Source organism: Salmo trutta, chromosome 13, assembly GCF_901001165.1.
Source record: "Salmo trutta chromosome 13, fSalTru1.1, whole genome shotgun sequence".
Taxonomy (NCBI): Eukaryota; Metazoa; Chordata; class Actinopteri; order Salmoniformes; family Salmonidae; genus Salmo; species Salmo trutta.
This window is the reverse complement of record NC_042969.1, coordinates 22,578,230-22,604,166: the sequence shown is the minus strand read 5'-3', so window position 1 is coordinate 22,604,166 and position 25,937 is coordinate 22,578,230. Positions and strand designations below refer to the sequence as shown.

The window sequence follows — 25,937 nt, the reverse complement described above, 5'->3', positions numbered from 1 at the left end:
TCAAACCATTTCTATACGAACCTCGCTTTGTGCACAGGGGTACTGTAGAAGTACAATACATTATATTATCTATGTTTGGGCTACATTATAATATAATTTGTAATTTTACATTTAGTATCCTTGATTAGACTATAATTTTATGAAAACATATATTATATTAACTCAATCATGATGGCTTGATTTAGTTACCAATTTAGAATGTGGATAGTTCAGGAACTTTATCTTACGATAAAATGTGAATGTTAAATTGTCACTGTAAAAGAGGAATGATTGTTAAATAGTCAAATCTGTGCTTAGTCTGCTCAAATAGAAGGTTTAATTTTTCTGAAGATAATACCCACCAGTTGGCTAATATTCTTGAAAAATGTTGGCAGTAACCAGGACTTAAAGTTAACACTTTTAGGGAGCGGTAACATGGTGGCCAATAGTGTTTGCAGTTGAGATCAACTGTGTGGGATTATTAATGGTTTACAGAGCGCTCGCCTCATGTTGACAGTGCTTAATGTTGGTTGCAATTGACCCGTTATTTTTCACAACTGTTACGGATCAGTAAAGATGAAGTTGAAGCGACATAATGCCTCTCTTCTCAAACAGGAAGACCAGCAGTTTGTTTACTCTGTGCTTAGTAGAAACAAGGAAGTGAGGAGACCGCAGACATTTGGTAGAGTGGGCAAATGCGTGGGAACAACTGCCTGCTACAGTAATAGCACTGTTCCATGAGACAAAAGTTGCATCCCAAATGGCACCCTATTCCTACATAGTTCACTGCTTTTGACCAGAGCCTATGGAGCCTAAATATGGAATAGGGTGCCATTGGGACGCAGGCAAAGGGAAATCTGTCCTCATTTACCTTCAGCCAGTCCTCCATGTCTCCATCCTCTATCACTTGAAGCTCTTCTCCCTCTGTGATGACAGTCGTCTCCTTGGCAGGCCTGCAGGAAGATTGGCCAGCAAATTACACACTATAACATCTGAGAGGAAAATCCCATTCCTGTAATGTGACATTTCTACAATGTTAAGTCCTGATATTGTCACCTGATAGCTGTAGAGAACCATACAAGCCAAGGGGTATCCACACGGCACGAGCAGGAAGTTGAATCGATGAAAGTGTCACCATCTTCATCGTAGTCGTCGAAGTCTGTGAACTCAAACTCGTCCTCGGAGATATCCGTTGGACATGCGCGCCTCGCTCAGCCTCCTGTCCCTCTCCAGCTCCTCGTCTGCCTGGGTCATAGCACTGCTCACCCATGGCTCCACGTCCACCCCCGCCGACGCCAGCAGCGCCAGCCTGGACTCCGCCTTCACCGGCTCACTGGACACACACACCACTTACTACCACCGTCACCCCTCCCACACGTCTCTCATAGGTACCTTGTACCAGATTACTTTTCCTCAATGTCATCCCTTTACAGCCACAACTCAATGTAACACCTCAGACACTAACACTTCACACACTGTAAACCTCACACGCTGTAACACCTCACACGCTGTAACACCTCACACGCTGTAACACTTCCCACCTGTAACACCTCAGACACTGTAACACCTCAGACACTGTAACACCTCACACATTAACTTAAACATACTACATATTAATAAGCCATAATACTAATAATATTCATTAAACAGCACAGCAAAATAAGCGTTGTAGTCAGCAAGGACATTGGGGTTGGCAGTAGCATCATACTAGGTCATATTAGCAGTCATTAACAACATATTGGCTGCATAATGTTTCCTAAACCCAACTTCTTTCTTGTAAGTAAGAAACATGGTTTTCCAGGCCAATACAAAAGCTTGATTACATCACATAACGCTTACTCTGAGCCCAAGACAACGAATAAAGCAGGAGGAGGTGGTGGGTTGAATGAACAGTTCCAACTGACTCACGGTGCCAGCAGCATTTGCATTTGTCCTTGTGGGAAGTAGGAAGTAGGCAGTGACACACATTCCATTCAGATCCAGATAAAGGGCATCCACCTGGCTCATCAATGGGCCAGGCAGAGTGGAGGAGAGAGCCCTGCCGTTAGCTCTACAAAGGCTCTAGTAGAAAGCATCCTGCATCTGCAGAGGCATGGCTATAGGCCTAGAACACTTAGCATTAAATAACTACATCCACCTCTACACTGCCCCATAGGAGAACCTTTGAAGATCCATTTTTGGTTCCAAGTAGAACCCTTTTGGGTTTCATGTAGAACCTTTCCACAGAGGGGAACCAAAAAGGGTTCTATCCAGAACCAAAAGGATTATCTTATGGGGACAGCCAAAGAACCCTTTGGAACCTTTTTTCTAAGAGTGTAAAGAAGGATAACACCAACGTATCAAAGAGGAACTCTGATAAAGCCTGGTTAATGACTGCTTGCCTTATCAATTTCCTGGTAGGGTGGAATAGTAGGAGGGTAATGTTAATGTGAGGTCATTAACATTACGTTGGGCTAGTAGTAGCTAACAGTAACAGTAGCGTTGGGCTAGTAGTAGTCAACCTGTGCTTTCCTACATCTCCTTCACCTCCACCATCTTCTGTTCCACACTGACTCCTGTGTCTCCTGACAGCAGTTTGAAACGCCTGTCCAGCATCTGCAGGGCCTATGAGGAAGGTAGACAGAGGTTACACAAGGTCACGCTCCCGAACCAGAGGTAAACAGAGCTTTCGCCCACTACTCACCCTATCTCCGTGTGAGATGATCTTGTAGTCTTTGGCAGCCTTAGCAGACCACTTGCGGGCCTCCTTGTCCAAACAGCTCTCCCCCTCAGCACTGGAGCTATGTTGCTTCAGAATGCACACCTTTAGAAAGAACAGGAGAGGTGAAGCTGGGATTACCTCCACACAAAAGACTACATGAAAATATCAACATTTTCACCTCAATCGGGGTTTTATTCAAACAGCTATGTGGATATTAATTGTGATATAATGGTGTTTACATGGTAATCAAAACAGTGGTACCACAGTGAGCCACACCTTGTCTTTAGGGGCAACTGGAAGTGAAAGCCGGCGTTCTGGTGAAGACCGGGAACTCCTGGAGGAAGATCTGGATGTTCTGTTCTCTAGACACCTATCAGAGAACCAAACAAACACTCTCATTACTCCCACATTGGCACATTATTTCTTACATAGTTCACTACTTTGGACCAAAGCAATGCAATATATAGGGAATATGGTGTTATTTGGGACACAGACACTAGTTCACGTCCCATAGAACAGAACATCAGTCAGTGGTCTGTCTGGCCTCCATCAGCGGTGCCCAGGTGAGGAATGTCACAGCTCTGGGTATTACAGTGGGGCTACTGTCTGTGGGAGGGTTTACTGTGAGGATCCCACGCACGGCCTCACCTTGGTGGAGTTCTCGCAGATCTTGCTAAAGTTACTATGCGTTGACCGGCAGGTGTCGATCTCTGTGCAGCACAAGAGAGTGAAGTGTTCTCGGATTTGCTCATACAGGTCACTGTCCAGTCTCTGTTGGGTAAACGACAGAGGGAGAGCTGGGGTTATAGCCAAAGCCCTGATGCAGTACAAATCAGAGGTGATTTGAGAAGGAAATGCCCTTTCCTTATTTTCCAATGTTTCAGTCATTCCAATGTTTCAGTCTGAGGGATTTGAATCAACTGATTCATAATGAATTACATTGGTTACAGGAATTACAAGAGTGAGTCACTGAGTGACATTTCCCTTGATTGAGAGATAGACACTTTCAAGAAGATTGTTGCGTTATGAATGTTCTGAGGGGAAAATGCCCCTGAAATGAATGGTTTCTACTGAGCTGAACTTTGACTCACCTGATTACTTTGCAAGGTAAAAAGCCAAAAAGGAACATTTGAGGATTTCCTATTTGGGTTAATTTCTGTGTAGTTTACGCTCTCCACTCTACAGCTAAGACAACCACAATGGGACAGGAAATGATGTCAACTAGCACTGACTCATCCCAAACACAAAGGGAGGTTTTATAACTGACAGGAGGTACGTCTGAGGGGACTATGCAATGTGTTCAGTCTTATGACAGCCTCATGATGAGAATCCAGAGAGACATGCGTAAGCCGTTAGGAGATGCCAGTGGTCTTACCATCATGATGGCAGGCAGCTCTGCAGTGTAGTGTACTGGTGATGAGGTTGATGGCAGACAGTGTCAGAAGGTACTCATTACGCACCTCTGTCAGTCTCTGGTCACACTCCCTCAGCCTGGTATTCAGCTGGACAAGGGTTACAGGGAGGAGTGAGTAGAGGATATAAATATGTTTCATTATTACAATCAATTACTACTATCAAATGTGTTTGATTGATAGGTAATCAATAGGCTAAGTGCAAGGTGACTAAGAAGAGTACAATATCAAAAACGCAACTGCATTATTCCTACATATTTATTGAAGACATTTCTTCATAGTAAAGCATATAACGGATAAAACACGATTTGCCCTTTCAGAAATATGTGTACTCTATGTGTGCTAACTAGCCAGGTGCCACTTATGTGGCGGTAGGTGGGGTACTTCAGCCTACAGAGCTTCATGTGTCAGCCTACCTTTGAACTCATTTTCTGCAAGCCTGTCCTAAAATGGAAAATTCCATGGTCACTCTTTTGAATCTGAAAAAGGTCACATGGGCACGTGATATAAATAATCAAACCAAGACCTTAATGACATTATTATAAATAATAATCGATAGACATAAAATATGCATTTCAACCACGTATCTGAACTAAAATGCAATGATACAGGTTTACAGAACATTTAACATGCCACTACCTGCTCCCTCTCAGATTATGATAATTTAAGTAGCCTTAAAGGCCATGGGTTTCAGTTAAAAACTAGATTTTCCTGTGTGTTCTATATATTTCCACACTATGAGGTTTGGAACAATACTGTGAAATTGTGAAAATTATGATAATGCCCTTTTAGAGTAAGAGGTGTTGAAAGACCACGTCAAATTTCAGCCGGTTTTGGTGGGATGGAGTTTTGGTCTCCATGGTGACAACCAGGTGGTACAGTGCCTTGCAAAAGTATTCATCCCCCTTGGCGTTTTTTCCTATTTTGTTGCATTAAACCTGTAATTTAAATGGATTTTTATTAGATTTCATGTAATGGACATACACAAATAGTCCAAATTGGTGAAGTGAAATGAAAAAAATTACTTCTTCAAAAAATACAAAAAATACAAAAACGGAAAAGTGGTGTGTGTACATGTATTCACCCCTTTACGATGAAGCCCCTAATTAAGATCTGGTGCAACCAATTACCTTCAGAAGTCACATAATTAGTTAAATAAAGTCCACCTGTGTGCCAATCTAAGTGTCACATGATCTGTCACATGATCTCAGTATATATACACACACCTGTTCTGAAAGGCCCCAGAGTCTGCAACACCACTAAGCAAGAGGCACCACCAAGCAAGCGGCACCATGAAGACCAAGGAGCTCTCCAACAGGTCGGGGACAAAGTTGTGGAGAAGTACAGATCAGGGTTGGGTTATAAAAAAATATCCGAAACTTTTGAACATCCCACAGAGCACCATTAAATCCATTAATACACATTTTTAAGAATATGGCACCACAACAAATCCTGCCAAGAGAGGGCCGCCCACCAAAACTCAACAGACCCAGGCAAGGAGGGCATTAATCAGAGGCAACAAAGAGACCAACGATAACCATGAAGGAGCTGCAAAGCTCCACAGCGGAGATTGGAGTATCTGTCCATAGGATCACTTTAAGCCATTACACTCCATAGAGATGGGCTTATGGAAGAGTGGCCAAAAAGAGCCATTGCTTAAAGAAAAAAATAAGGAAAACGTTGGTGTTCACCAAAAGGCATGTGGGAGACTCCCCAAACATATGGAAGAAAGTACTCTGGTCAGATGAGAATAAAATGTAGCTTTTTGGCCATAAGGAAAATGCTATATCTGGGGCAAACCCAACACCTCTCATCACCCCGAGAAACATCATCCCCACAGTGAAGCCTGGTATAGGCAGCATCATGCTGACCCCCAATGACCCTAAGCATACTGCTCTAAAGCAACACTAGAGTGGTTTAAGGGGAAACATTTAAATGTATTGGAATGGCCTAGTAAAGCCCAGACCTCAATCCAATTGAGAATCTGTGGTATGACTTAAAGATTGCTGCTACACCAGTGGAACCCATCCAACTTGAAGGAGCTGGAGAAGTTTTGCCTTGAATAATGGGCAAAAATCCTGGTGGCTAGATGTGCCAAGCTTATAGAGACATACCCCAAGAGACTTGCAGCTATAATTGTTGCAATAGGTGGCTCTACAAAGTATTGACTTTAAGGGCAGGTGAATAGTTATGCACGCTGAAGTTTTCCATTCTTTTGTCTTATTTCTTGTTTGTTTCACAATAAAAAATATTTTGCATCTTCAAAGTGGTAGGCATGTTGTGTAAATCAAATGATACAACCCCCAAAAAAATCTATTTTAATTCCAGGTTATAAGGCAATAAAATAGGAAAAATGCCAAGGGGGGTGAATAAGCAAGCCACTGTATATTAGTTAATAGATCAATAAGAATGGTAGTTCCAAACCCTCTCTGCAATAACAGCTAGTTTTCGATTTTCCCCTCCCCCACTTAGATCCCTCCCAGACAGTCCTAGCAAAAAGTATTGCTTGTAAGTTAAACCTAGGTATTCCTTTATGGATAGTGTAATGCTAAGACAAATGTTTAATGGCAGCCGTTGAAATCAATGTTGCTTTTTTCTCAGAATAAAACATATATTGTCTAGCATGTAATGGACATAAAGAACTGGTCTTCCGATATACAGTTGAAGTCGGAACTTCACATACACTTAGGTTGGAGTCATTAAAACTTGTTTTTCAACCATTCCACAAATGTCTTGTTAACAAACTATAGTTTTGGCAAGTCGGTTAGGACATCTACTTTGTGCATGACACAAGTCATTTTCCAAACAATTGTTTACAGACATATTATTTCACTTACAATTCACTGTATCACAATTCCAGTGGGTCAGAAGTTAACATGCCACTAAGTTGACTGTGCCTTTTAAACAGCTTGTAAATTCCAGAAAATTATGTCATGGCTTTAGAAGCTTCTGATAGGCTAATTGACATCATTTGTGCGATTGGAGGTGTATCTGTGGATGTATTTCAAGGCCAACCTTCAAACTCAGTGCCTCTTTGCTTGACTCATGGGAAAATCGAAGAAATCAGTCAAGACTTCAGAACAATAATTTGTAGACCTCCACAAGTCTGGTTTCATCCTTGGGAGCAATTTCCAAACGCCCTGAAGGTACCAGCTTCATCTGTACAAACAATAGTATGCAAGTATAAACAGCATGGGACACGCAGCCGTCATACCGCTCAGGAAGAAGACGCGTTCTGTCTCCTAGAGATGAACGTACTTTGGTGCGGAAAAGTGCAAATCAATCCCAGAACAACAGCAAAGGACCTTGTGAAGATGCTGGAGGAAACAGGTACAAAGTATCTATATCCACAGTAAAACGAGCCCTATATCAACATAACCTGAAAGGCCGCTCAGCAAGGAAAGAAGCCACTGCTCCAAAAACCCGCCAGACTACCGTTTGCAACTGCACATGGGGACAAAGATCTTTTCTCTCTTTTTGGAGAAATGTCCTCTGCTCTGATGAAACAAAAATAGAACTGTTTGGCCATAATGACCATTGTTATGTTTGGAGGAAAAAGGGGAGGCTTGCAAGCCGAAGAACACCATCCCAACCGTGAAGCCCAGGGGTGGCAGCATCATGTTGTGGGGGTGCTTTGCTGCAGGAGGGACTGGTGCACTTCACAAAATAGATGGCATCATTGAGACAGGAAAATTATGTGGATATATTGAGCACACATCTCAAGACATCAAATCGCGGAAGTTAAAGCTTGGTGGCAAATGGGTCTTCCAAATGAACAAGGACACCCAAGCATACTTCCAAAGTTGGGCAAAATGGCTTAAGGACAACACAAGTAGGTATTGGAGTGGCCAATCACAAAGCCCTGACTCAACCTATAGAAAATGTGTGGGCAGAACTGGAAAAAGCATGTGCAAGAAAGGAAGCCTACAACACCTGACTGTTACACCAGCTCTGTCAGGAGGGAATGGGCCAAAATTCACCCAATTTATTGTGGGAAGCTTGTGGAAGGGCTAAGTTAAACAATTAAAGGGCACTGCTACCAAATACTAATGGAGGTATGTCAACTTCTGGATCCCACTGGGAATGTGATGAAGAAATAAAAGCTGAAATAAATCCTTCTCTCAACTATTATTCTGACATTTCACATTCTAAAAATAAAGTGGTAATCTTAACTGACCTAAAACAGGGAATTTTTACTAGGATTAAATGTCAGGGATTGTGAAAACTGAGTTTAAATGTATTTGGCGAAGGTGTATGTAAACTTCCAACTTCAACTGTATATTTAGGTTGTTTTCTCTTTAAAAAAAATGTGGATCCAATGAACTGAGCAGGCTGGGATGCCATGCTTATAGCCTTGCTAGGACCTTCTAAATATGAGCATTCATTTATAATATTGTGCTGTTATTATTTCTATTAATATTTTCTGACTGTTTTCCATGTTATTTGGTTAGTTCTCTTAAAGCACCCTCATAGATATACAATAGACCTACGGGGCTTTGAATGTGTTAGTGGCAGTATTGAATTATGTTTTCATGGGACTGCCGATATTTCCCTCTGGTGTACGCCAATTGACGGCCAAGGGTTTGCCTTAGGACGCAAAGGTGTGTCACGAGTCAGGGAGATGGTCTTAGTGACAATAGACCTAGATATGGGGGGACGTTTTAGTGGGTGGACTGTTAGGACAATTGGTGGTTTACAAAGTTGCAGCTTACAGTATGCTTAACAGTTGCAAATATTATTGTACAGCTATATGGACACTTAATCATCATGGTGCTTTTTAATGGTAAGTATACAACTATTGGTTGTGGTAAGTATAATTGAAACAATTGGTATCATTATGGTAAGAGGGGAAATAAGTATAGCCAGTTACAATGTTAGGCTTAGCATATAATAAAAAAAGATGATCCATTTTACCTGGCTGAAAGAATATAGTATCTATGTTAAGGAAACCCCTCTACAATATAGATGAGGTTGGGTGGAAAAAGGACTGGGAGGGAGAATATATTATTGTCAGGGCAAAGAAGAACTCAAAAGGGGTGATTATACTAATTAATACACATTTTGATCCGATTTTGCAAACTGTGCAAACAGATCCTCAAGGAGATCGTTATTTTAAATAGGCTATTGGACCAAAACAGATATGTCTAATTAATCTATATGGGCCCAAATAATGATGATCCACACTCCTTCGAAATATATACTGCTCAAAAAAAATAAAGGGAACACCTTAAACAACACATCCTAGATCTGAATGAAAGAAATAATCTTATTAAATACTTTTTTCTTTACATAGTTGAATGTGCTTACAACAAAATCACACACAAAATAATCAATGGAAATCCAATTATCAACCCATGGAGGTCTGGATTGGAGTCACACTCAGAATAAAGTGGAAAACCCCTCTACAGGCTGATCCAACTTGATGTAATGTCCTTAAAACAAGTCAAATGAGGCTCAGTAGTGTGTGTGGCCTCCACGGCCTGTATGACCTCCCTACAATGCCTGGGCATGCTCCTGATGAGGTGGCGGATGGTCTCTTGAGGGCTATCTCCTCCCAGACCTGGACTAAAGCATCCGCCAACTCCTGGACAGTCTTGGTGTGCAACGTGGCATTGGTGGATGGAGCGAGACATGATGTCCCAGATTGTGCTCAATTGGATTCAGGTCTGGGGAACGGGCGGGCCAGTCCATAGCATCAATGCCTTCCTCTTGCAGGAACTGCTGACACACCAGCCACATGACATCTAGCATTGTCTTGCATTAGGAGGAACCCAGGGCACACCGCACCAGCAAATGGTCTCACAAGGGGTCTGAGGATCTCATCTCGGTACCTAATGGCAGTCAGGCTACCTCTGGCGAGGCACATGGAGGGCTGTGCGGCCCCCCCAAAGAAATGCCACCCCACACCATGACTGACCCACCGCCAAACCGGTCATGCTGGAGGATGTTGCAGGCAGCAGAACGTTCTCCACGGCGTCTCCAGACTCTGTCACGTGCTCAGTGTGAACCTGCTTTCATCTGTGAAGAGCACAGGGCGCCAGTGGCGAATTTGCCAATCTTGGTGTTCTCTGGCAAATGCCAAACGTCCTGCACGGTGTTGGGCTGTAAGCACAACCCCCACCTGTGGACGTCGGGGCCCTCATACCACCCTCATGGGAGTCTGTTTCTGACCGTTTGAGCAGACACATGCACATTTGTGGCCTGCTGGAGGTCATTTTTGCAGGGCTCTGACAGTGCTTCTCCTGCTCCTCCTTGCACAAAGTCGGAGGGTAGCGGTCCTGCTGCTGGGTTGTTTGCCCTCCTACGGCCTCCTCCACGTCTCCTGATGTACTGGCCTGTCTCCTGGTAGCGCCTCCATGCTCTGGGACACTACGCTGACAGACACAGCAAACCTTCTTGCCACAGCTCGCATTGATGTGCTATTCTGGATGAGCTGCACTACCACTAGAGTGAAAGGCACCGCCAGCATTCAAAAGTGACCCAAAACATCAGCCAGGAAGCATAGGAACTGAGAAGTGGTCTGTGGTCCCCACCTGCAGAACCACTCCTTTATTGGGGTGTCTTGCTAATTGTCTATAATTTCCCACCTGTTGTCTATTCCTTTGCACAACAGCATGTGACATTTATTGTCAATCAGTGTGCTTCCTAAGTGGACAGTTGATTTCACAGAAGTGTGATTGACTTGGAGTTACATTGTGTTGTTTAAGTGTTCCCTTTATTGTTTTGGCAGTGTATATATTAATCTACTGAGCTCACAAGCAACAAATTAATCTATTATTATGGTGGGAGATTATGATAATCGTAAGTTAATCACACACTACAAATCACCCTCAAGCAGTTAAGGAGATCATGAAGATCATGGATACATTAGAACTAGTGGATATATGGAGGTGGAAATCCTGACCTAGTGAGATATACATGGAGGAGGTTAATCAAGCTAGCTGTATTGATTACTTCCTGGTCTCAATCTTGCTGGCATCAACAGTTTAAAAAGGGATTAATAAGAGACCGAATGCGACACCATCTAATTGGCAACCATATAACTCGTACAGAATTTTCCACGTGGACGGGATATTGGAAAAGAAATGGTAGACTTTCAGGTACTCAACAAGAAGGTCTGATTTCATTAACTACTAAAACAGGACACAGGTGGTAGTATAAAGATCCAGTCCATTTAAAAACTGCGAGGCCTCTTACACAAATCTGGCGAAATGCATAGCACATAGAATAAAAAAGTTTGACCAGATATTGTTCATCCTGATACTATGTTTTTACATGGACAATATATTGGATGAGAATATACGACAATTACTTGAAACAATTGAACATTATGAAACATCAAGATACCAGGCCTGGTCTTCATAGCAAATTTTTAAAAGGCGTTTGATAAAAGTACGGCTACTTTAATTTCGGTGAATCTCTTATACAATAGGTTAAAGTTATGTACAGCAACCCCAGATGCAAAATAGTAAATAATGGTACTTCTCAGAAAGTATTGAGCTTTTAAGAGGAGTAAAACAAGGCTGTCAGTTGTCTCCATATCTATTTATAATGGGCATTGAATGCTAGCTATTAAAATTAGATCCAACAAAACATCAAGGGGTTAGAAATTCAGGGCATAAAAACAAAAAAAAGTGTCAATTTATGCCGATGAATCAAGTCTTTTTCTAAAGTCTGCAATCGGGACCCCTGCACATTGAAGACCTTGATCGCTTTTTTAGCCTCTCTGGACTAAAACCTAATTATGACAAGTGTACCATATTACGTATTGGATCGTTAAAAGACAGTGTTTACACTACCTCTACACCTGTCTTATTTGGCGCATGTGACAAATAAAATAACATGTCATTTGTAGTTTACCAATAAAATGGGCGGAAGGTGAAGTAGACATACTTGGTATTCACATCTCAAAAATATAAATTAAATTAACACAATCAAATTTCAATAGAAAGTTTGCAAAAATAGATAAGATTCTGTAGCAATGGAAAAAATAGAAAAATATACCGGTTTCATTTGAGGACCAACATGTTGACAGCTGCGCCATGCAGGTTGCAAAATAAATGGGAAGAGATTTTCAATTTACCGATTCCATGGCACATGGTTTAAGAACTGGTTACAAAAAACCAACACTTGATTCAACACTCAACACTTAGAGTTTTTCAATTTAAATTAATATACAAAATTCTTGCCACCAACAGAAAGTATTCACTTTTTACACATTTTGTATGTTACAGCCTTATTCTAAAATGGATTAAATGTAAAAAAAAATAAGTCTCAGCAATCAACACACAATATCCCACAAAGACAAAGCAAAAACAGTTTTTTACAAATTTATAACAAATAAAAAACAGAAATACCTTATTTACATAAGTATTCAGACCCTTTGCTACGAGACTCGAAATTGAGCTCAGATGCATCCTTTTCCATTGATCATCCTGATGTTTCTTCAACTTCATTGGAGTCTTCATTGGTAAATTAAATTGATTGGAAATTATTTGGAAAGGCACACACCTGTCTATATAAGGTCCCACAGTTGACAGTGCACGTCAGAGCAAAAACCAAGCCATGAGGTCGAAGAAATTGTTCGTAGAGCTCCAAGACAGGATTGTGTCGAGGCACAGGTCTGGGGAAGGGTACCAAAACATTTCAGCAGCATTGAAGGTCCCGAAGAAACACAATGGCCTCCTCATTCTTAAATGGATGAAGTTTGGAGCCACCAAGACTCTTCCAATTGAGCCGTCGGGGGAGAAGGGCCTTTGTCAGGGAGGTGACCAAGAACCCAATGGTCAATCTGACAGAGCTCTAGAGTTCCTCTGTGGAGATGGGAGAACCTTCCAGAAGGACAACCATCTCTGCAGCATCCCATCAAATCAGGCCTTTATGGTAGAGTGACCAGACGGAAACCACTCCTCAGTAAAAGGCACATAACAGCCCGCTTGGAGTATGGCAAAAGGCACCTAAAGAGTCTCAGATCATGAGAACAAGATTTTCTGGTATGATGAAACCAAGATTGAACTCTTTGGCCTGAATGTCTAGTGTCACGTCTGGAGGAAACCTGCCACCATCCCTACGGTGAAGCATGGTGTTGGCAGCATCATGCTGTGGGGATGTTTTTCAGCGGCAGGGACTGGGAGACTAGTCAGCATGGAGGCAAAGATGAACGGAGCAAAGTACAGAGAGATCCTTGATGAAAACCTGCTCCAGAGCGCTCAGTACCTCGGATTTGGGCGAAGGTTCACCTTCCAACAGGATAACGACCCTAAGCACACAGTCAAGACAACGCAGGAGTGGCTTCGGGACAAGTCTCTGAATGTCTTGAGTGGCCCAGCCAGAACCTGGACTTGAACCTAATCGAACATCTCTAGAGAGACCTGAAAATAGCTGTGCAGCGACGCTCCCCATCCAACCTGACAGAGCTTGAGAGGATCTGCAGAGAAGAATGGGATAAACTCCCCAAATACAGGTGTGCCAAGCTTGTAGCGTCATACCCAAGAAGACTCGAGGCTGTAATCGCTGCCAAAGGTGCTTCAACAAAGTTCTGAGTAAAGGGTCTGAATACTTATGTAAATGTGATATTTCAGTTTAATTTATTTTTTTTAAACAGTTTTTGCTTGGTCATTATGGGGTATTGTATATATATTGATGAGGGGGAAAAAACAATTTAATCAATTTTAGAATAAGGCTGTAACCTAAGAAAATGTGGAAAAAGTCAAGGGGTCTGAATACTTTCCGAGGGCACTGTATATGGGGCATACAACAATCTCAGCTCTGTAGATCTTGCTGCGAAGAGACAGAATCACTAGATCATTTATTCTGGTATTGCTCCTATGTAGCTTGTTGCTAGTCACAGGTTCAGGAATGGTTAAAAAAAAAATCACAACCTTCACTTAAATGAACCTTGCAAATAGCGGTGTTGGGCGATTTGGTCAGTCAATAAATAATATGACAATACTCGTAGGAATGGCTTTTATCTTTAGCTCACAATCTGTGGATACTATACAATTAGAAAGGTTGAAAATGTATATAAAACATCACAGAAGCTATTTTTGTTTATTTTTGGCCATTTTAATAAAAAATGATCACAGTAAGGTACTTCACTGTTACACAGAAATAATTTGATATTGAGATAAAAACGTCTGCATTGGATCTTTAAGGCTGTCACATGGGAACAAAGCAGGGCTAGAGTAAGAGTATTACTGGAAAATCAATGAAAATAGATATGGTTTCATTTGGGCTTTTGTCTAACACAGGGATGGGCAACTTTGATGGGGGTGGGAGCCACAAAAAAAATGGAACTCATCATGAGGGGCCACAGTGGCTGGTGGGTCTGCGTACCCACATCCATACCCCCACCTTGCAAGCAAAACATTTTAGCAGCCAACCTCGTGGCAGCGAAGATGATTGTTTTTAGTTTGATTGTTAATTTCCTGCAATTTTTTAACTCCTTTCATGCAATTCTACTCATTTTGCCATGGGGCAGAGAGAAATGTTTGCAGTTTATAATATGAAAACTGATGATCAATGGTTGGTAATTCGACCATGCTTACTAAAAGTTTAGATAGCTGGGGCTAGATTAATTTACGAATCTAAAAGAAAGTTGCTGATATGGGCTAATTTAGTGACTGCTGATGCACAACCACATTTTGAAATTTCACCTTGTATATTCTATTATTCTAAATCTCAATAGTAAGTTGAGACCCCAATTGAGTCCCCCCCAAAAAATAAAATATTTTAATTCATTCATCTTTTTAATTGTTTACAAAAAGGGGGACCGCGTGCCGCATGCCGCCAGTTGCCCATCCCTGGTATAACATACAGTATATGGATGGATATTGCACACTGATCGTAAAAACAGAAACTCTCTCCCAAATCAACCTATTCCCTACATAGAGCACTACTTTTGACCAGGCTCACACTCAGACTTACTTGGCCTGTGCGTCAGAAGCTTTCTCCCTGGCCACGTTAGCCATGTGACTCAGTTGGTAGTATCTCTTCTTGACCTTGTGGAGCTCTCGTAGTGCATCCACTACCTCACCCTGTACCCTCTGCAGCTGCTCTAGACCCTGTAGGGCAACACAACGCATCATATTATTACAATGTAATACAACAATATGCATGGACGGAACAGCGTATAGGGGTAACTGAAGGAGGAACTCACTGCATTTAAACTACAGTGAGGGAAAAAAAGTATTTGATCCCCTGCTGATTTTGTACGTTTGCCCACTGACAAAGAAATTATCAGTCTATAATTTTAATGGTAGGTTTATTTGAACAGTGAGACAGAATAACAACAAAAAAATCCAGAAAAACACATGTCAAAAATGTTATAAAATGATTTGCATTTTAATGAGGGAAATAAGTATTTGACCCCTCTGCAAAACATGACTTAGTACTTGGTGGCAAAACCCTTGTTGGCAATCAGAGGTCAGACATTTCCTGTAGTTGGCCACCAGGTTTGTACACATCTCAGGAGGGATTTTGTCCCACTCCTCTTGGCAGATCTTCTCCAAGTCATTAAGGTTTCGAGGCTGACGTTTGGCAACTCGAACCTTCAGCTCTCTCTACAGATTTTCTATGGGATTAAGGTCTGGAGACTGGCTAGGCCACTCCAGGACCTTAATGTTCTTCTTCTTGAGCCACTCCTTTGTTGCCTTGGCCGTGTGTTTTGGTCATTGTCATGCTGGAATACCCATCCACGACCCATTTTCAATGCCCTGGCTGAGGGAAGGAGGTTCTCACCCAAGATTTGACGGTACATGGCCCCGTCCATCGTCCCTCTGATGTGGTGAAGTTGTCCTGTCCCCTTAGCAGAAAAACACCCCAAAGCATAATGTTTCCACCTCCATGTTTGACGGTGGGGATTGTGTTCTTGGGGTCATAGGCAGCATTCCTTCTCCTCCAAACACGGCGAATTGAGTTGATGCCAAAGAGCTCCATTTTGGTCTCATCTGACCACAACACTTTCACCCAGTTGTCCTCTGAATCATTCAGATGTTCATTGGCAAACTTCAGACGGGCATGTATAGGTGCTTTCTTGAGCAGGGGGACCTTGCGGGCGCTACAGGATTTCAGTTCTTCACGGCGTAGTGTGTTACCAATTATTTTCTTGGTGACTATGGTCCCAGCTGCCTTGAGATCATGACAAGATCCTCCGTGTAGTTCTGGGCCGATTCCTCACCGTTCTCACGATCATTGCAACTCCACGAGGTGAGATCTTGCATGAAGCCCCAGGCCGAGGAAGATTGACAGTTCTTTTGTGTTTCTTCCATTTGCGAATAATCGCACCAACTGTTGTCACCTTCTCACCAAGCTGCTTGGCGATGGTCTTGTAGCCCATTCCAGCCTTGTGTAGGTCTACAATCTTGTCCCTGACATCCTTGGAGAGCTCTTTGGTCTTGGCCATGGTGGAGAGTTTGGAATCTGATTGATTGATTGCTTCTGTGGACAGGTGTCTTTTATACAGGTAACAAACTGAGATTAGGAGCACTCCCTTTAAGAGTGTGCTCTAATCTGAGCTCGTTACCTGTATAAAAAAGACACCTGGGAGCCAGAAATCTTTCTGATTGAGAGGGGGTCAAATACTTATTTCCCTCATTAACATGCAAATCAATTTATACCATTTTTGACATGCTTTTTCTGTATTTTTTTGTTATTATTCTGTCTCACTGTTCAAATAAACCTACCATTAAAATTATAGACTGATCATTTCTTTGTCAGTGGGCAAACGTACAAAATCAGCAGGGGATCAAATACTTTTTTCCCTCACTGTACGTCAAACTGTCTCTAGATTGACAGATTCAACAAATCCAATAGATTCAATGCTGGTTACGTTGTGCAAAAGGCATTGTTTTAAATGATAGATACTGTCCGTAGTTTAACAGTGCATGTAGCATGTGGAGGTCAAGGCTGTACAAGTGTAAGGGGTTTTCCAGGGTTTTCCACTGCTTGAATAGTAACCTTTAGATCACAATATTTTCAAAGCTAACAAGTGACTCACGTTCCTGCTTTGTTTGATTCTCTGTCATTAACAACAACTACCACAAAGTAGCATAAAGGTCGAGAGGAAGTCGTCAGTAAGTACTGATCAATTTGGTGCCTTTCCTAATAAGGTATAGAGAAAATGAAACGCTTTGGCTGTTTATGTTAGATTGTCTTAGAATGTATTTCCCTCCTCAAGAAAAAGTGAAAGTATGACATGAGAAAACCTCTGGTAATGAGTTGTGTGGTTTTGTGAATGGAGGCATTGTGGGCTTCATGAAAACTCCACTCAAAATCTACCTAATTTGTATTTTTTCATGATGTGGCCAGTGACACTTCCTGAAAGACCAATAATCTAGAAAACTTGACTGCTGACATGCAAAACATTTTTAGGACTGTATCAAGAGGACTAATGGAGAAAAAAAAACTAAAATATTGTTTTGGAGTGGATTTTTTTTTCTTTAAGACAGCACGCTCCGGTTTCATAATTTAATAATTTTCATAAGGAGGCTATCATAAGCTACACTCTTTTAACCTATATCCCCCTATGGTCATTATTTTTTTAAGTAAGGGCACCCCCCCCAAAAAAAATGTGGGAGGTCTACTAAAAATCTGAGTAGATGAATTCTAGTAGGCTTGATGTGAGTGTGTGTTCAAGCTGTAGATAAATCAAACAAAACCAAAAACTCCAAAACCATTTCTACACAATGTTCTCAGCTTAGTGAAGCCTGATGAAGAAAATGTACAGTTGTGAATGCTGCACTGCTTTTGTGAAAATAGATTAGTTGTCTAAAAACATGCATTTTCTTCTTTCTGGTTACTCAGACGAGGCTGCACTGCAATGTGGATCATACATTATTTCAGTGTATCCTCCAATAAGCCACTGCACAGCTCAGCTCACCCTCTTGGCTTTCAGCTCCTTGGCTGCCCTCAGGCTCTTCAGAGCGTCGGCAGTGAGTGAGCGATATCCGTCGGCCGCCGTGAGACGACACACTCCACTCTGTGCCGTGGCCTCAATCAGAGACCTCCACACAGCAAACACACTCCTGGCAGTATACACACACACAGAAAGAGAGCGGTGTTACTACACCAGCACTATGGCATCCCCTGATTTTAGACTGTGTGATTAGTGACGGGAGCATCTTCAATGATGAATAATTACAGTATTTGACAGATATTTCCTTCATATATGTCTATGAAACCCTGAATGTAACTTGTTTTACAAAAAATGGGGGTTGGAATGGCTGAGAGTAAAAAGGTCATTAACATGTAGTGGGATCAAACTATCAAGCTTCTGATAGGTTACCCAGAGTTCAAAGAGTCTCCCTTGCCTCTTTGCCAGTCTTTCCTCTGGAACTGTACGGCCAGCCTCTGGAGGGCCTGAGAGAGAAGGATATGTTTTATTAAAGATGACAGGAAACACAATTAAGGATATTTCATGACATTCACCTTATAAACCTTGTTGTAACCCATAAATATGAATTTGTTTTGGAGTGCAAGTGCAGGGCCCAGCCTAAAGTGAACATGTCTTGTTTTTGTGTACAGGATAACATGTAGATTTGGAGCGAAAAGCAGAGTTTTTTTTAATCAATACTAGAAGCTCTGCCCTCGAGACCCCTGGTGGAACATCAACACCCCAGTGAAAACAGCCCTATCCAGTGTTCACTTCCTGTTTCAGATTAACTCACTGCTGACTTCAGAGAAGTGATCCAGGAGCTTGGCTCAGAAACACACTGGCTCCTTCTCACCAAGACATCAAATAGCAGAGCCGATACGCGCCAGCCACCAGTAGTACTAAAGCCACAGACCACTTTTATTCTGAACTTTTCAGATGTGGAGGGATTGGTTCACAGGCCCTTGTTTCACCATCGCCACCCTGCTACATTCCCCATGGTGCAAGGGTCTGAGGTGAAAACACTGGTCTGAGTGTGTAGGTTAACATTATTACAACTGTTAAACCTACTCCATAGGTCCAATGTTAATGCATTGTTAACGACCAACAGAACCAAGGGACAGCATCACAGGACACTCATTTCACTACGGAAACTAACTAGAAACCACAATGGTCAGAGGCAAGTTCAAAGTCCAGGGCAACAAGTGGATAGGAGACTCAATAGGAATGCACTTATGTCAGACACTACAGGAAGTTACTACAGTAGATATAACCCAGCTAGGCATGTTAGAAAAGGAAAAGGGTCAGTTCAGTGCATCTAAAGCAGACATTTCCACAGACATTTAATGAAGTTATCAGCTTATCAAACACCCTATTATGTAAATCTTATCAGAATGACGTACACCAAGGATAACTCCATGGGGAAACATCCAATGGGACATCAGCACTACAGTACAATATGGGACATAATTATAACTGTTGTTTCTGGTTGTATTCCCCTGCCTTGCTTATGGACAACACCTAGGTCCCTGAAATACTCACTAATATCTGAATCAATATCTGAATGCGTTCCATTTCAAAACATTCAAGATAAGTGCTTTGAGTAATGCTTTTAATGTGGGGAGGAGGGTGGTAAGAGTGTTGCTTAAAATAGTTGTTGCGAGGATGCTACCAAAAACACTCAGAACAGGTTCGTGTCCAAATACTCCAACCCCATTTCAGCTCAATGATACGCCACTCTACAAGATGTCCCAAGGTCGTATCACATGGTTGACTGTCCCCCCCATCACTGGAGAGGTGAACATAAGACACGGACATACACCCAACTGGGCACAGATGTCAATTCAACGTCAATTCCACGTTTCGTTGAAACAATGTTGATTCAACCAGTGTGTGCCCAGTGGGACCGGACCACGGCTTGTCAATCAGCATCAGTATTATAGGAGGCCTCTCACCTGACTGTACTCTTGTTCTATGGCAGCACGCTGTTTACTGAAGGACCTGGACAGAGAAAAATAAACATCACATCTAGGATATGTCAGTGAACTGCATTCAGGCAGTAATTAGATCATCTATATCTATATATCTCCGAGAGATAATTGTCAGAGAGCATTAGTCAGCATATACCTCTGTAAACACCCAGGAGGCCTGACCACATGCTAGACATCTGAAGATGTGTTCATAAATGCTTCTGTTTCACTCAGCATCGTTAGTGTCTATTGGTTCTTGTTGTGATTACACTGGAGTCTTACACACAATATTATCAAATATGCACAGTATGTATTATACAAAACACAGGCTTCTGTAGGATGGGGGCAAGGGGGGACAAGCAGGAGCAGGGTAGGGTAGGGGGTGGGACAGTGGGCCAGGGTGGGGTAGGGTGATGCAGGGTAAGTCAGGGTATAGCAGAGACAGGTAGGGAGGATGGGGCAGGGTGGGACAGGATGGTCACACCTGATGTCCTCCAGGAGTTCTACCTCCTGCTGCTGTTTGCTCTGCAGCCGCCCCACTTGCTCCGCAAAGGCCATCTTCACCTGCTGGGTCTCCTTCACCTGTCAATCAAAACAGTGACACATACCTGTATCAGGAACGGCCAGCACCGGGATTAAATAAAATCTAAGTTTATTCGTCACGTGCACAGGTATACAGCGGTTGTAAACAGTACAAACTATCCAGTCAATAAAAATAAGTGATTATAATTTACAGTGAGGTCCAAAAGTATTGGGACAGATAAAATGTTTTGTTGTTTTGTCTCTGTATTCCCGGACTTTTGATTTGAAATTATACAATGACTGAGGTTAAGTGCAGACTGTCAGCTTTAATTACAGGTAATTCTTATCCATATCGGATGAACCGTTTAGAAATCACAGCACTTCTTCTACGTAGTATTCCACGGGGTAAGGACTCTACAATGTGTCGAAATCGTTCCGCAGGGATGTTGGCCCATGTTGATTCCAATGCTTCCCACAGTTGTGTCAAGTTGGCTGAATGTCCCTTGGGTGGTGGACCATTCTTGATACACACTGGAAACTTTTGAGCATTAAAGACCCAGCGGCATTGCAGTTCTTGACAGAAACCAGTGTGCCTGGCACCTACTACCATACCCCGTTCAAAGGCACTTACATTGTTTTGTCTTGCCCATTAACCCTCTGAATGGCACACATACTCAATCCATCTCTCAATTGTCTCAAGGCTTAAAAATATTTCTTTAACCTGTCTCCCCTGCATCTACACTGATTGAAGTGGATTTAACAAGTGACAGTCCTGGTCAGTCTGTCATGGAAAGTGTTCTTAATGTTTTGTATACTTAGTGTACAGTTGAAGTCGGAAGTTTACATACACTTAGGTTGGAGTCATTAAAACTTGTTTTTCAACCACTCCACAAATGTCTTGTTAACAAACTATAGTTTTGGCAAGTCGGTTAGGACATCTACTTTGTGCATGACATAAGTCATTTCTCCAACAATTGTTTACAGACACATTATTTCACTTATAATTCACTGTATCACAATTCCAGTGGGTCAGATGTTTACGTACACTAACTTGACTGTGCCTTTAAACAGCTTGTAAAATTCCAGTAAATGATGTGATGGCTTTAGAAGCTTCTGATAGGCTAATTGACATCATTTGAGTCAATTGGAGGCGTACCTGTGGATGTATTTCAAGGCCTACCTTCAAACTCAGTGCCTCTTTGCTTGACATCATGGGAAAATCGAAAGAAATCAGTCAAGTTCTCAGAAAAAGAATTGTAGACCTCCACAAGTCTGGTTCATCCTTGGGAGCAATTTCCAAATGCCTGAAGGTACCACGTTCTGCTGTACAAACAATAGTACGCAAGTATAAACACCATGGGACCACGCAGCTGTCATACCGCTCAGGAAGGAGACGCTTTCTGTCTCCTAGAGATGAACGTACCTTGGTGCGAAAAGTGCAAATCAATCCCAGAACAACAGCAAAGGACCTTGTGAAGATGCTGGAGGAAACAGGTACGAAAGTATCTATATCCACAGTTAAACGAGTCCTAGATCGACATAACCTGAAAGGCTGCTCAGCAAGGAAGAAGCCACTGCTCAAAAACCGGCATAAAAAAGCCAGACTACGGTTTGCAACTGCACATGGGAACAAAGATTGTACTTTTTGGAGAAATGTCCTCTGGTCTGATGAAACAAAAATAGAACTGTTTGGCCATAATGACCATCGTTATGTTCGGAGGAAAAAGAGGGATGCTTGCAAGCCGAAGAACACCATACCAACCGTGAAGCACGGGGGTGGCAGCATCATGTTGTGGGGGTCCTTTTCTCCAGGAGGGACTGGTGCACTTCATAAAATAGATGGCATCATGAGAGAGGAAAATTATGTGGATATATTGAAGCAACATCAAGACATCAGTCAGGAAGTTAAAGCTTGGTCGCAAATGGGTCTTCCAAATGGACAATGACCCCAAGCATACTTCCAAAGTTGTGGCAAAATGGCTTAAGGACAGCAAAGTCAAGGTATTGGAGTGGCCATCGCAAAGCCCTGACTTCAATCCCATGGAACATTTGTGGGCAGAACTGAAAAAGTGTGTGCGAGCAAGGAGGCCTACAAACCTGATTCCGTTACACCAGCTCTGTCAGGGGGAATGGGCCAAAATTCACCCAACTTATTGTGGGAAGCTTGTGGAAGGCTACCCAAAACGTTTGACCCAAGTTAAACAATTTACAGGCAATGCTACCAAATACTAATTGAGTGTATGTAAACTTCTGACCCACTGGGAATGTGATGAAAGAAATAAAAGCTGAAATAAATAATTCTCTCTACTATTATTCTGACATTTCACATTCTTAAAATAAAGTGGTGATCCTAACTGACCTAAGACAGGGACTTTTTACTAGGATTAAATGTCAGGAATTGTGAAAAACTGAGTTTAAATGTAGTTGGCTAAGGTGTATGTACACTTCCGACTTCAACTGTATATGTGTATTAAAGTTGTCAAAAGTTGTATATCTGGTCCCATATTCATAGCATGAAGTGTAGTATCTGGTCCCATATTCATAGCATGAAGTGTAGTATCTGGTCCCATATTCATAGCATGCAATGACTACATCAAGCTTGTGACTCTACCAATGATGGATGCATTTGCAGTTTGTTTTGGTTGTGTTTCAGATTATTTTGTACCAATTAGAAATTAATGGTACATAATGCATTGTGAGATTTTGGAGTCACTTTTACTGTAAATAAGAATATGTTTCTAAACACTTCTACATTAATGTGGATGCTACCATGATTAATGGATAATCATGACTGAAATCTGAATGATGAGTGAGAAAGTTACAGATGCTCAAAGATCACACCCACAAGACATGCTAACCTCTCACCATTACCAATAACAGGGGCGGTTCTAAAAAATGTTTAGGGGTATATGATATTTATGGGGGTGAGGGCGAGGCGATGTGGCTTAAATGCCAGTGCTGAATTTTTGTCACAGTCCGCCTCTGGGTACATCAGCTGAAGACTTCCGTCTGAAGGTCAGAGTCTGCAACATCAGAGAACTAGTAGCCACTTAGCCTGTACATGCACTATGTTAATTCATTAACTCTCTATCGCTCTCTTTCTCTCTGTGTTATTGTGGACATTAGAATATAAGCAATAGCAGAATTAATGGTGCAAAATGTGCGTTGAGCATCATAAGGATGCTGACATCATTACTTGGAACCTACGAAAATGCCACAAGTGAAAACGACCAAGTTCAAGTTAAGACTACTTCACAGGAGTAGACTTTTCTAGACATGTTCTATTAAACAGTTGACCTCTTGTGAAATAATTCGCAATAACAACTTAAATTTTCAGAAACTTCACAATTGTGGGAAATTAAAATAGAATAGAGATGTCGGAGGTACTTTCAACGTATTTCAACCTCTCTATAGCATTGCCACTTGCCACAGTTCATGTCGTTTGACATAATTGTGAAGTTAAACAAATGTAAGTTGTTATTGCAAATTCTTGTAAAATTCTTACCTTTCTGGGAGGAGGTTGCATTTTCGGATACTTTAGTGTCTCCTTTTTATTGTAGCCCAATAGCCTACTTCCCGAATGCTTTTGACACACTAAAGCATCTCTAGGTAGGTGGAGCATTACGTTGGACTAGCTGTTTTACATGCTCCAACCCCCCCTAATGGAATAGTGCCACCTAGCGGGCACTTATAATGCTGTCCTCCAAGAGTTTCACTTTTGATCGCCAGTAGCCACCAGTGATGCCAATTTAGCAATTTTGTTGCTAGATTTAGCAACTTTTCAGACTACCCTGGCAACTTTTTTTTTCAAACAGCACCTAGCAACAAATTTAGCTACTTTCCAAAATGTATTTTGAACTTTTAGCAACTTTTGAAAAGTGACTCAAACTCTAAAATGCATGCATTTCCCCTCTAAATGACACAAAAACTATTTTATCTGTCTCACACTCAGTCACAACACACGTGCCTGGCTGCAAAAGTGCATTGTGAGTGACGTCAACAACAGGCGCTCAGCTCGTGCACAGCCAGCAGCAATTTCAGCAAATAGCAAATCATTGTTGGCTGACTGCAGCAACAGTAGTGCGTGTTCGACAAGCCAAAGCCAACGAATATAGTTGGTCACGAATGTTTGATCTTGAACAGAACTTACAACATCAATCAACATGTCTCAATCAAAATTGTACAGCCAGAAGTACAGAAAAGAGTGGGAGTCTGTACCTGAACAAATGTCAAATCATATTTTTTGCCGAGATGGCCAGTCAATTTGAGTATCGTTATTGTTTATTCTACGTAATTACGCAGTTGTACGTTATCACGCAATGACATCACAACGTCATTTAGCAACTTTTAGCAACAATTCAACCTGCCTCTAGGAACTTACCCTGAAAATTAGTTGGTAACACTGGTAGCCACATACGCTGTTAAGTTTTTTTGTTGGAGAGCCTAGAAGAGCCCAGGAAGGTGGCATGAGAAGCTACCTAGGTATGCAGCCACATCAAACAACTCAAGTAGTCCAATGTCCAAAAACATCCAATGATTTCTTTATTGTTTATTACATTATTTGTATAATGTTAGTTTAGGATGAGATAGAAATTGGCTTTGTTTCTAACCACTAGAATTGAAAGATCAACACTACAGAATGTAAAGGTCAACCAACGATATGGCTCTAATATTCTTCAGACAGATTTATCTGTGACGCACTTTGACCTACATTCAGACCTAGGCTATAGTATCTAATTTACTGGTCATTTCACAATCAGGTCAATACAGGAACAGCGAACGCAGTAGTAGATATGTCTTCCAGGTTTTAATCCAATTATTAGCAATACAATTTCAAATGAATAAATAAAGAAATGAAAAACAAAATAATATAGAATCAAATGTTGTTATAGTTGATCAGTTGGGTTTAGAGCGGAGGTGTTGATATATTCGAACACTTGTTTCAGCTGCTGCAGGAACATCTTCGGAGATACCACTGGTTCACAGTGGAGGGCCACCTGAAAGCCCTTCAATGACAGAGAATAACACATACATCTGGTAAGATCTTTGTAATTGTGAGCAATGTAACAGTAATTTCATGGCTTTTCAGTTCTCTGCCATGTCCAGAATGTCATTATAGTCTAAGAACAATTTTTTTTTAACCCCTTTTTTCATGATATCCAGTTGGTAGTTACAGTCTTGTCCCATTGCTGCAACTCCCGTACGGATACGGGAGAGAGCCATGCGTCCTCCGAAACACGACCCTCTGCACTGCTTCTTGACACACTGCTCGCTTAACCCGGAAGCCAGCCACACCAATGTGTCAGAGGAAACACTGTACAACTGGTGACCATGTCAGCATGCATGCACCCGGCCCGCCACAGGAGTCGCTAGAGCGCATTGGGACAGTGATATCCCGGCCGGCCAAACCCTCCCCTAACCCCTAGGCTGTGTGTCATCTCATGGGTCGCGGCCAGCTGCAACACAGCCCGGGGTCGAACCCG

The 25,937-nt window shown here is 41.9% G+C and overlaps 3 protein-coding genes across 6 annotated transcripts in view; all 3 read right to left on the bottom strand.

Moving 5' to 3' along the window:
• LOC115205457 (F-BAR and double SH3 domains protein 1-like) overlaps positions 1-1,161 on the bottom strand; it is a 28,426-nt gene extending 27,265 nt beyond the window's left edge. For all 4 annotated transcript variants that reach the window (XR_003880617.1, XR_003880618.1, XM_029771449.1 and 1 more), the window contains exons 1-2: positions 1,036-1,161; positions 851-932 (exon numbers count right to left, since the gene is read on the bottom strand). Coding sequence is in view for 2 of the 4 variants with exons in the window: in XM_029771449.1 (XP_029627309.1) it covers positions 851-868 (18 nt within the window). In the remaining 2 variants the exon portion in view is untranslated. The remainder of the gene's footprint in view (positions 1-850; positions 933-1,035) is intronic.
• Positions 1,162-1,214: 53 nt separating this feature from the next.
• LOC115205458 (F-BAR and double SH3 domains protein 1-like) lies at positions 1,215-3,470 on the bottom strand. The gene is made up of 5 exons (XM_029771451.1): positions 3,329-3,470; positions 2,957-3,050; positions 2,663-2,782; positions 2,480-2,583; positions 1,215-1,312 (listed from the first exon to the last, which is right to left on the bottom strand). Exons 1-4 carry the CDS (start codon positions 3,430-3,432, stop codon positions 2,491-2,493), a joined length of 411 nt encoding a protein of 136 aa, XP_029627311.1. The 5' UTR covers positions 3,433-3,470; the 3' UTR covers positions 1,215-1,312; positions 2,480-2,490.
• A 368-nt stretch (positions 3,471-3,838) lies between these two features.
• On the bottom strand, positions 3,839-24,226 carry LOC115205455 (F-BAR and double SH3 domains protein 1-like). The gene is made up of 8 exons (XM_029771447.1): positions 23,960-24,226; positions 20,417-20,514; positions 19,918-19,963; positions 18,377-18,450; positions 17,972-18,116; positions 15,019-15,155; positions 4,509-4,571; positions 3,839-4,182 (listed from the first exon to the last, which is right to left on the bottom strand). Exons 1-7 carry the CDS (start codon positions 24,074-24,076, stop codon positions 4,517-4,519), a joined length of 672 nt encoding a protein of 223 aa, XP_029627307.1. The 5' UTR covers positions 24,077-24,226; the 3' UTR covers positions 3,839-4,182; positions 4,509-4,516.
• Between the last annotated feature and the right edge of the window lie 1,711 nt (positions 24,227-25,937).